The 12,359-nt window shown below is 37.4% G+C and overlaps 1 protein-coding gene across 8 annotated transcripts in view; it reads left to right on the top strand.

Annotated features, from left to right (window-relative positions):
* The window catches only part of EXD1 (exonuclease 3'-5' domain containing 1), a 33,710-nt gene that overhangs the window by 3,775 nt on the left and 17,576 nt on the right, over positions 1 to 12,359 (top strand). For 3 of the 8 annotated variants that reach the window (XM_070757116.1, XM_070757143.1, XM_070757107.1), the window contains exons 2-4: positions 505 to 633; positions 6,641 to 6,810; positions 10,997 to 11,065. In XM_070757116.1, the coding sequence (XP_070613217.1) occupies positions 6,678 to 6,810; positions 10,997 to 11,065 (202 nt within the window). In that variant the 5' untranslated portion in view covers positions 505 to 633; positions 6,641 to 6,677. Of the gene's footprint in view, positions 1 to 504; positions 634 to 6,640; positions 6,811 to 10,996; positions 11,066 to 12,359 lie in introns of those variants that run through there. The other 5 variants (XM_070757134.1, XM_070757089.1, XM_070757125.1 and 2 more) reach the window with 3 other exon arrangements.

The following is a 12,359-nucleotide window of genomic DNA, read 5'->3' as shown; positions in this document are numbered from 1 at the left end:
TCCCCTGATAATAAGCCCAATCGGGCTTTTGAATGCATGGCAATAAGGGTTATTTCAGGGTTCAAAAAAATAAAAGACAGGGTCTTATTTTCAGGAAAATACCATGTGTCTGTGACTGTGTGTATATATATCTCCTCCCTTATCAACTGATAAGGGAGGAGAATTTGCAGCTTAGAGAGTAAAAGCACAGCCTAGCAAGGCAAGCAGCCCAGGTTCAAATCCTAGAAGGGTATGGCTAACTGATAAGAGCTAAATAGCTTGAGATAGATCTATACTAGTCTCCCTTTATTTCTTTATCAGTTCTTTGTAAGTTTGGATGGATGGATGGATGGATGGACGGACGGACGGACGGACGGACGGACAGACAGACAGAGTGTATGTGTGTGTAGTAAATTGAGTCCAGATGAAGAATTTGTACTAAATTGGCAGGTTTTTTAAGACAAAAGAAAACACTTGAAAAGCAACAACTTCTTGTTTTGAAAGGTAGTTTCTTATTGTTTACAGAATTGGTTTAAATGGAATGGTAAACCTTTCAAAAAAACAGACCAGCCATAAAGTTAACTATCTTGCCTGCCTGCCTGAGGGATCAAGAAACTAGCTACACTGGTTGAATTAGATGCTCTGCGTGTATATGTAAGTTTTAAAATCTAGGGGAGAGATCTACTTATGTTGCAAAAAGATATTTCAGAGATAATAATGATGCTGTTTTTCATGGTAATGGAATTAGGTGTGATAACATTGCCTAAATGTTTAATTCTATTAAGTAGGGAGACTTGGTCTGAGTTTCTGTAGAAGATTTATCTCTTCATTTAAAGATATATTCAAATTTCCTATACTAACATAGTTCCAATAATTATACCTTTTTATTTAGATCCTTTATTGGTGCCTTTAAACGAAAGGGGGATATGTTTTACTAGTGAACATCAAATTATAGAATTACAGATTGCCCTAAGAAAGGCAATATGTATAGTAATTTTTTAATGTTGTCATTTACTTAGAGCTTTAAAGCACTATGAACTTACAAAGGAAACTAAACACTTATATTCTTTATCAACTTTAGACTTGAATGCTCTGCTGCTACTTAAATCCCATGTCTGTGGGATTTAAATAAATAATAATAGTGAATTTCTGGAAATTATGAATCTCAGTTTGTAATATTTAGTGTTAAATTTGAAAAGGAAGCTGTGAAGCAGCTGATTTTCATATAGGAAACTGAAGAGAAAGAAACAAAGCACCAGACACAAGGTATTTTCTGGAATCAAAGAGGACGAGGACAGTGTAAATAATAGAATTGGTACCTTCAGCATCAAGTGAAAGAAACATTGCATGACAATCACTTTTCACCATTTTTTCAGTTGCAGGAATGATGAATGTCTGATCTTCGTTTTAGCTTATATAGATATGAGAAACAACTATTTTGTTTCCCTGAATAAACAGTGTAGAATAAAATAACAGTATAATCTACAAACAAAATAGAAGTGTGCATGTGTGTGTGTGATACTTGTAGTATGAGGGTCGCCCAGAAAGTAATGCACCACATTTTTTTTCTTCAACAATTATTTATTGAACACAATGAAATTTACACACAGGAAAGAATGATGTTTCTTCTACACTCCCTATTTTTACACGTAATCTCCATCCCGTTCTACGGCCTTCCTCCAGCGAGACACAAGGGCATGTATGCCCTGTCAGTACCACTCCTTATTCTGTTCACGAAGCCATTTCTGCACTGTGCGAATCACCTCTTGCGATCCTCAAAAGGTCTTCCCTGACTAACCGTGCTTCTGTGGACTTCAAATTCTCCATAAACTGTACAAATGTTTGTGAATGTTCCCAACAGTTACTTTCTCTGCAGTGAGAAATTCAATGACGACATGCTGCTTGTAACGTACATTACTTACAGACGCCATTTTGAAACACTGCTGCAGCTACGCTATCTGTCTAAAGAAACACAAAATTTACACATACACCCATGACAATTCAAATAATATAGAAACATAGAAACATAGAAGACTGACGGCAGAAAAAGACCCCATGGTCCATCTAGTCTGCCCTTTTACTATTTCCTGTATTTTATCTTACAATGGATATATGTTTATCCCAGGCATGTTTAAATTCGGTTACTGTGGATTTACCAACCACGTCTGCTGGAAGTTTGTTCCAAGGATCTACTACTCTTTCAGTAAAATAATACTTTCTCATGTTGCCTTTGATCTTTCCCCCAACTAACTTCAGATTGTGTCCCCTTGTTCTTGTGTTCACTTTCCTGTTAAAAACACTTCCCTCCTGAACCCTATTTAACCCTTTAACATATTTAAATGTTTCGATCATGTCCCCCCTTTTCCTTCTGTCTTCCAGACTGTACAGATTGAGTTCATTAAGTCTTTCCTGATACGTTTTATACTTCAGACCTTCCACCATTCTTGTAGCCCGTCTTTGGACCCGTTCAATTTTGTCAATATCTTTTTGTAGGTGAGGTCTCCAGAACTGAACACAGTACTCCAAATGTGGTCTCACCAGCGCTCTATATAAGGGGATCACAATCTCCCTCTTCCTGCTTATTATACCTCTAGCTATGCAGCCAAGCATCCTACTTGCCTTTCCTACCGCCCGACCACACTGCTCACCCATTTTGAGACTGTCAGAAATCACTACCCCTAAATCCTTCTAAATCCTTTTTTGCTAGCACAGAACTGCCAATGCAATACTCAGATTTAGGATTCCTTTTCCCCAAGTGCATTATTTTACATTTGGAAACATTAAACTGCAGTTTCCATTGCTTTGACCATTTATCTAGTAACGCTAAATCATTTACCATATTACAGATCCCTCCAGGAATATCAACCCTATTGCACACTTTAGAGTCATCGGCAAATAGGCAAACCTTCCCTACCAAACCTTCCCCTATGTCACTCACAAACATATTAAAAAGAATAGGACCCAGAACAGACCCTTGTGGCACACCGCTTGTAACCTGTCTCTGCTCAGAATACTCGCCATTAACAATAACTCTCTGATGTCTATGCTTCAGCCAGCTTGAAATCCACTGAACTATCCAGGGATTAAGTCCAATCTTCACTAATTTATCTATCAGCTCTTTATGTGGAACCGTATCAAAGGCTTTGCTGAAGTCCAGATAGGCAATATCCACGGCACCACCTTGATCCAACACCTTTGTGACATAGTCAAAGAACTCAATGAGATTAGTCTGACACGATTTGCCTTCAGTAAAGCCATGCTGATTTGGGTCCAATAAGTTATTGTTTTTTAGGTGCTGATTTATCCTCTTTTTGAGTAGAGTCTCCATCATTTTAACTACAACTGATGTCAAGCTAACTGGCCTGTAGTTTCCAGCTTCTTCTCTACTGCCCTTCTTGTGGATAGGCACAACACTGGCCATTCTCCAATCCTCAGGAACATCTCCTGTTAACAGGGATTGGTTAAACAAATCAGTCAGGGGGGTAGCAATGACAGATCTGAGTTCTTTAAGAACTCTGGGATGGATGCCATCTGGACCCATTGCCTTATTTATCTTTAATCTTTCAAGTTCTTCTAAGACATCGGCTTCTAAGATCACTGGAGCTGAATCCGTACAGCTGGAAGCAATGCTATATCCCTCTATAGTATTATTTTGTAAGGTGTCTTTTGAGAAAACTGAACAGAAGTAGCTATTGAAATGGTCAGCGATCTCCTTATTCCCATCAATGCATGTATTATTCCCGGTACTAAGCTTTGTGATGCTGCAGTTTTTCTTCTTCCTATCACTAATATATCTGAAGAAGGTTTTATCCCCCTTCTTTACAGATTTTGCTATTTCTTCCTCTTTTGAGGCTTTAGCAGCATATATTATCTGTTTCGCCTCCTTCTGTCTCATTTTATACACCTCTCTATCAGCTATACTTCCAGACTCTTTATACCTCCTATAGGCAGCCTTTTTTTCATTGACTATAGCCCTTACATCATTGCTAAACCATAGCGGTTTCTTCTTCCTTTTACCTTTAGTTACTTGCTTTACATAAAGTCTTGTGGCTTTTAAGATGGCTTTTATCTAAGTTTCACATTTATAGCATTACTGTAGGCTAAGAAAAAAAATGTGGTGCATTGCTTTCTGGGCGACCCTTGTATATTACAGGACAGTGGTACCTCGGTTAACAACCACAATCCATTCCAGAACGTTGGTTATTAACCGAAATGGTCATTATCCGAAACAATTTTCCCCATAGGAAATAATGGAAATGGATTTAATTGATTCCCAGTCTTTATTTCCTATGGGGAAAATTGAAAATTGAGGATTTTTTTCTCTCCCCCCCCAAACACCCATTGTCCCTCACTCCTGCCCCCCTCTCCTTACCAATTTACCCCTTGTCCCCGCATTGTCCTTCACTCCCCCCCTCTCCTTACCTCTTTACCTCTTGCCTCTCTACTTTCGTCCCCTCGCCAGGGGAGCAGCAAAGCGTTGGTTCGGCTATGACGAGTCAGGCGCTGAGTTTGCTGGTCCTGGCAGTGGCTTCTTTTTGAGGACACCAGCTGCGGTGGTGGCTTCTTTTCCGGGACAGCAGCAGGGGCCTGGGCTTGGACGTAATGTCCCCGGCGCTGCTGTTCCTCAAAAGGAAGCTGCTGCCGCCGCTGCCACCAACTAGTGGTGGTGGCGGTGGCTCCGGCAGCTTCCTTTTGAGGAACAGCAGCGCCAGGGACATTACATCCATGCCCAGGCCTCCGCTGCCGCCGCTGCCCCAAAAAGAAGCCGCCACCGGGACCAGCAGAGTCAGCGCATACCTCGTCATAGCCGAAGCGACGCTTTGCTGCTCCCCTGGCGAGGGGATGAAGGCAGAGAGGCAAGAGGTAAAGAGGTAAGGAGAGGGGGGGAGTGAGGGACAATGGGGGGGGTAAGGAGAGGGAGGGCGGGAGTGAGGGCAATGGTTCGGTATCCGAAGCAAATTTTTGCCGAAATTTTTGGTTGTTATCCGAAAAGTACGCTAACCAAGGCGTTTGTTAACCGATGTACCAATGTATATTTGTGTGTGTGCGTGCGCATCTATGCATAATATTGTATATTACAGTATATAGTCTATTAGAAGTATGTATGTATATAAATTGTCTAGACTAGAGTAACAATATTAAGTTTGCTTCCGATTCATAAAATGCAAAACTAGACGCAGCACAGAATAGTGAAAAACGAAGACAAGCAAAGCAGTAGGGAAGTGAACAGGGAGATCCTCACTGAGAAGGAAGAGGAGGATTCTGCTGCCTATTTTGTCCATATTGAGAGCCAATATTAAGGCAGCACTGCCAGAAGCTTTTGGCACTGTCAAGGCTAGTTTCCTCCTTGGGATATCAACATAAATGGAGTATTTATGAGTAAATGAAATTGGCCAATGAAGTGGACTTTGTCCATGTGCTGATAGTTCTCTATCCCAGTAAGAGAGAGTAGATTATAAACCACACTACAGTATCTTTACAGACTGAGCACTTCATCTGTCTCACTATGTCTGTCTGTTATTTCTATTGTATTGCAGATTTATGAAATTTAAACAATGCTCATCTCATCCAAATGACTCTGGGCGGTTCACAAATGCAAACCATAAAACCATTTCAAAAAGACATAATTAAAAGCAAGATTGAAATAGTGAAAAACAGAAGTTACAAATATTAGTTAAAAGGTGGAGGGAGTGCGCTCAAGCCACCAACTACCCCAACCCATCCAGGTTGCATGCCCCTGTTCATTTCCTGTGCCAATTAGCAGAACCAGATCTTCTAGAAGGCCAAAAGTGTGGGGCCAACCTCACCTCTGGGGGAAAGATTTTCTATAGGCAGGGACAGCAGCAGAGGAGGGTCTCCTCCTAGACTCTGTAAATTGAAATTCTTTAATCAATGGAGTCTGTAACATATCCTCACTGCCTCACCAAGTAGGGTAGGTTGATATAATTGGAGTAAGATAGTTCCTCAGATAATTGTCATGCCATGAAGATCTTTAAAGATGATAGCCAACTTATTATCGTCCAACTTGAATTGGACCCAGGAGCAAAAGAGCATCAGCGAGGCATAAAATAATTATTTAAACAGCTACCAATGCCTGATTTGAAGAAGTAGATTGCTGATACTGTGTATATTTCTTAATTTTTAAACTAGCATTTATAAACTAGCATATAAACTAGCAAAGAATTCGAGATTGCAAATCCAATTGTAAATTGTTATGGTTGTAAGACAATTTGAATTTCCAATCCCAATTGTCGTTGTACATTGAAGAATACCTGCATATTGGTTTCTTATAACAAAGCACATGTCCATGAACTCATAATTTTTCTTAAAAATTGAAGACATTGGCTTTTCTTAAATAATTGGATTTTTCCCAGTTGTTCTGGATCTGTAATCATTATCATATGGATGTAGAATTTTTTATTTCACTTGTATCGTTCATTGCTGACTTCATTGAGTAGCCTTTTTTATTTTTTAATGAATTTTGTATGCAAGATCATTCTACAAGTCACTTATTAGTTTGCATTTCTATGATAGTTTAATTACTGTATGTGGGCTTGTGATTAATTAGAAGCCAAACAATATATAATTTCTAAGTAATTAAATTTTATGTCTCACTGCTTGGAGAATAGGTTTTAATTTATCTGTGTATTTTTTTATTTAGACTGAATGCCTGACTTCTTAGAGGGAAAGAATCCATAATGGATCCTAGCTGTGATTACCACTTTCTCCATCGTGTTTTGGGGAAAACTGTACGCATCATATTGAAATGTGGCACATTCCAGGGCATATTGCAGCATGTGGATTCCAGTCAGTGTATATTTCTAAACAGAGGTATTGCTGCTCTTTTTAAATTCAGTGCATTAATACTGAAAATAGTAGTGGGGTTTGTATTTTCTCTATTGAGATAACATTTATTTATTTATTATTTTATTTTTTTTATTTTATCTTTTTTATCTATTTTATCTATTTAATTTATTTTATTTATATGCCGCACCTATCCAAGGATTTATACAGTAAGCTATCATTCTGGATTGTCTTGTGGAATAAAACATAGTTTGATCACAGATTATCAAATAGCCGAAGTATGTTAATTTGAATTTTTTGAAATATTTGAAATTACATCTCCCCACCTCATCACTGAATTCCCAACATTAGTGTCTCATTTTTCAGAACATTTTATTCCCTTAGAGACCAAAGCTCCAAACATTTTTCTCTACAACTTGTTTAAAAGTTCAAATCTGGACTGGCTGTGAAAGTCAAAAATGCTGGACTGAATTGCAGCTTCAATCTAGAGAGACCTGAAATTTGAGAAGGAAATGAATAACTCCAGTATACTCCAAGCTCTTATACTTGTGGTGTAAGTTCTTGGCAGACATAGTAGCAAAGCAACATTCCTCTCTTTTCCTAATAATTTGTTTGCTGTAATTTTTATGAACATTTGATATAGGATGATCAGCAAAATAATTGGATAAATTATAATCAAGCTTATTTTTCCTAACAGGGAAGTTGGACTTAAAATATTAGACAATCTTAAAACACCACCAACTTGAAAACTTAGCTTTGTTAATTTTTTTGTAGCAGAAACCATCCAGGATCAATCAAACTACATTTCATCAATTTCTAGAGACTTCTCAGTGCGAAATGGTTATTACTGTCTCCTAGTATTGTCACTAATTCATCCATCAAATGTATTTCTTTATATTAGCAATATTCCATCATTGTAATTTATCTCCCTCAATGCTAACACTTTAGCAATAGTTTCCCATCTGGATCCATTGAAATTTTCTCCCTGAATTTGAGTGTTATCAGCCTGATTACATTCCAAATAACTCCTTACTTAATGCTCATTAACACTTCATAATAGAATTCATTTCATTGTTTAAAATGTTCATAATAGTTATTTTCAAGTTATACTTTTATGACAAATTTATTAGTGATGCATTGGAGTGCAAATGGCTTGAGATTTCTTTCTGTACTTTAAATATTAATCCTTAGTCAATATTTATCTTGTGTGGGAGTAAGTAAATAAGTCATTATTATGTACATGTAAGACTAAATTTCAACAGAACCTAAGAAACAAAATACATTCCGATTTTAAATAACAGAAAGAGGCTGTGCCATCTAAATCAGTGATTTTCAACCTTTTTTGAGCCGCGCCACATTTTTTACATTTACAAAACCCTGGGGCACATTGAGCGGGGGGGGGGGGGAAGGGGGGCGGCTAAAAAAAGTTTGGACAAAAAAAATTCTCTCTCTCTTCCTCCCCTTCACTCTATTTTTTTCTCCCTCCCTTTCTCTCCCTTCCTTCCTTTCTTTCTCTTCCTTCCTCTTTTTTGCTCTCTCTCTCTCTCCCTCCCTCCCTCTATGTCTTTCTCTCTCTCTCCTTCCCTCCCTCTCCTTCTCTCTCTCTTTCTTTCTCTTGTTCTCTCTCTCTCTTGCTTTCTTTCTCTCTCTCTTGTTCTCTTTCTCTCTCTCTCTCTCTCTTTCTTGCTTTCTCTCTCTCTTGCTTTCCTTCTCTCTGAGCTTCGCGGCACATCTGACCATGTCTCGCGGCACACTGGTTGAAAAACACTGATCTAAATTACTCAATAATGGCGATCTATTGATAAATTCCAAAGTACTAACTTCATGCCTTGGTAGGAATGACTCATTACATACAATATGTATATAAAAAGCTCCTCCAGCTGCACTTTATGTGCCACCTTAAGCTTTTTTTTTAATGACAGGATTTAGGTTCCTGAAAAAAGAGTAGTATAAAAACTTAATCTTTTTGATAAGAATGTATTGCTTTAACAATGAAAATGTTAGTGAGTTCAAGCAATTTTTAATGTATACTTTTATAGCTGAACATTCATTAATAATAGTAAATACCCTATGTCTTTTAAAACATGCATAAAATAAACATACAAAAACTAACAAGTCTCAATTCTTCAGATTAAAAGAAACTTCTATAATTATGTTCAATACAGTATATTTTAGATGTTTTTTAAATATTTACCTTGTTTTAATTTTTCTATGTTTTCTGCCTTTTTAGCTTTTTGGCTTTATTTACAATTATTTTATGCTTAACCATTTTGAGGCTTCTAAGGAAGAGTAATATATAAATAAATAGTAAGCTTGAAACAACAGACTGGGGTTTTCTCACCACAAAAACAATGATTAAATATGCTTCAAAATAAAATTTAGCTAGATGTTTTATAGTTTTAGGGCTGAGAACTTTTTTATTAGAAGTCATCTCACATCCCAGAGGCAAAGATAATTTCTTTTAATGTAAACCCTAACAAATGAAGACTATTTATATGGAGGAAGGTGGTCCTTCAGATAATTTAATTTGATGCATATAAGTGAGAATACTTTCTGATTTATTTGGTGTGCAAACTGCAGCCTGCTCTTCTGAAGCTTCAAGCACATTAAATTCCACTGATTCTATGACAGCAAGGGTAAATACAACCAACCAGCATTCAGGTCAAGTGTTATACAATACTTCTGCAGTTTTCTCCAAGTATTTCTGGATTAATCTATCAATATTTTAAATTCCACGGAGACCTGCAAGCGCTGTTTAGAACTTTGAAATATTAAGAGAGAAAATTTATTTATTTATTTTATTTATTTATTTATTAGATTTGTATGCCACCCCTCTCCGTCGACTCGGGGCAGAGTCTATTGTTCACTACAATAATTTTAATAAAATAGGTAAATGCTGACCCATATATACCCCAGGGGTGGTGCTACTGCCCGTATGGGGGGGGGGAATGCAATGGGGTAGCAAAAATGGAGCTCCACCCCAGAGCACCCAATTTCCACTGAAAGATGTTGACAGAAAATACAGGGCGTCCTGCATAAGCCACGCCCACAGTGTGGTAGTAAAAATTTTGGTCGCCCTTCACTGCATATACTCACTCTGCAAAACGGGTGAAATTCATTTCCCTTCCCTACCAGTTTACAAATGTATGTGCACCTTCCGCGCATTCGCACAGCCTGAAAGGACATCATGACATCCATGCAGGTGGGCAGGGCTTTGTGCAATCACATGAGCCGGATAGAAGCGGCTGAATTTCATCCCTGCTGCACAATCAAGCCAAAGTACCTACTAATATTATAAAGTAACCAGTTGGATCACTTTGGGAATATTTCAAGCAGAACAGATGGTAACAGCTTTTTATCATTGTTGCTGATATTTACAGAATGGTACTTAGGATGGGCCTCTATTCTACTTGAATTATCAAACCCTCCTTTAAAAGCAGTTTAAATTGGTGATTGATATATCTGATGCAGTGAATTGTATGGATTATCCATGCTTTACGTGAAGATGCACTACTACCTATTGATCTAGAACAGGGATGTCAAATTCGCAATGTCATGGAGGCGTCACGTGACATATTGCAACTTTTCCACCCGCGTGGTCGTGGCCACTACATGATGCATCTGGACTGCAGGCCGCAGGTTTGACATCCCTGATCTAGAATCTCATCATATTTTATTTCGGTGGATGACCCTCCATTTCATCAGTTGAGAAAGAAACACCTCTGTCTCATCCATACAAGTCTTTGCTCTAACATCAAAAATACCTTGTAACTATTCTAGCCTCTTAATAACTGTAATTATCCTTTTCTACATATTGATTCCAAACCCTTACAAATGTATTTTTTATAATTTATTTGTTACAATATGTATAATATTTTCAGTTTGGTGCGTAAAAGATTGCTAGTAAAGGAGACAGCTTTATCAAAAGCAATGTTAGTGTATAATTAATTAAAGAACAGAGGTTCATGGAAGGGAACTTAACTATTTTTGAATAAATTATAATGATATATAACTATTTATAGAGGAAATAACTATTTCTGAGAATTCTCACATCTGAATACTATATTATACTACCGTATTCAAAGATATTTTATTCTTAGAATTGGTTTATTATAACCCATTTAGAATTTAGAATTGGTTCTAAATTTTAGTATTAAACCGAACTTTTTCTTTATATAAACAGAATGATGCTTATTCTGTTTGTTTCTTTCAGTTAAGAATTTGGAAAATGGCAGAAATGTGCCTGGAATAAAGAGGTTCTTTGGCCATGAAATTATTAACGGTGAGAATATTTTCCAATTACATTCAGAAAATATTTGATATTTGATATAATGTTAACTGATATTTTCAGAACCTCATATCAATTAGGAGTGCCTTTTTATCTCAAATTTCCAGCTGACAATGATATTTACCATCTATTCTTTGATACTGAAGTGTGAAATAAGTTTTGAATATATTTTCATTAGAGCTTTCATTTTATCTAGAAAACAACAATGAGATAAATTACTGTAAAACTATCAAGAAATTTGCATTTCTATTGCTTTGATTTTATTGACCTGGGTTCTATTTATAAATTAATTACATATAAAGTATTTTGGATTCATTAGAATCAGTGGGGGTTCCCCCAGATTCGGACCAGTTCCTTAGAACCAGTAGCAGGAATTTTACCCCACTCACCAAACCGGGAGCAGTGCCCAACTAGCCACACCCTTGAACTGGTTCTCTCGGCGGTGCCAGAGGCACCGGTATCTTGAGTTTTCAGCACTGCGCAGGCACACAATGCACGGGCGGGTATGCAACACACAGTGCACAGGCAGGCATGTGGCATGCAATGCACATGCACTCATGCAGTGTGGGAGGAAGCAAAATGACAGCGAGGTAAGTTTAGAGCCCAACCCTGACTGGAATCGATAAACATAATCATTCAGTTTTCACAAAATACTTTGTAAGACCTCATATTAAGTAAGTAAAGGCTGTTGGGTAAATTCCAATATTTTACACACATTATTTCTAAGTTTCCTGAAAACCAGTTAATCTTCATTTCCTTTAAAAAAACATTTACAGATGAACAGGCTTTGAAAGCTAACCTGTGACACAAAGCAATTAGGTGTAATACAGTGTATTGCTAAGGGCATTTGCATATGCCCTTCATGTGTTCTTTTCACAATTAACTGCATTACAGATAGTCCTCAACTTGTATTCGTAACTGAACCCAAAATTATGTTGCTAAGCAAAAGAATTGTTAGGTGAGTTTCGCCCCATTTTATAACTTTTCTTGCTACTGAGTCACTTGCCAAGCATCTGAATTTTGACCAGGTGGCCATGGGGAATGTTGCATGAAAAACATATTTACGATCATCGTAACTTTAAACAGTGCTGTTGTAACTTTAAACAGTCACTAAATGAACTGTTGTAAGTCAAGGACTACCTGTATAGTTTCTTAAACTGCTGTAAAACTCTTTTCTTTTGCTTAAGATCTTCTGTTTCTCACATGACATGGAACTCTTGTCTCATTTTTAATTTCGTCTTCTGGTTTCTGATCCTGAAAAGGAAATCCTGGTTTTAGATTTCCCTCT

This window comes from Erythrolamprus reginae, chromosome 1 (assembly GCF_031021105.1).
Source record: "Erythrolamprus reginae isolate rEryReg1 chromosome 1, rEryReg1.hap1, whole genome shotgun sequence".
Classification (NCBI taxonomy): Eukaryota; Metazoa; Chordata; class Lepidosauria; order Squamata; family Dipsadidae; genus Erythrolamprus; species Erythrolamprus reginae.
Note: the sequence above shows the minus strand (reverse complement) of the source record. Positions and strands in the feature narration are given on the sequence as shown.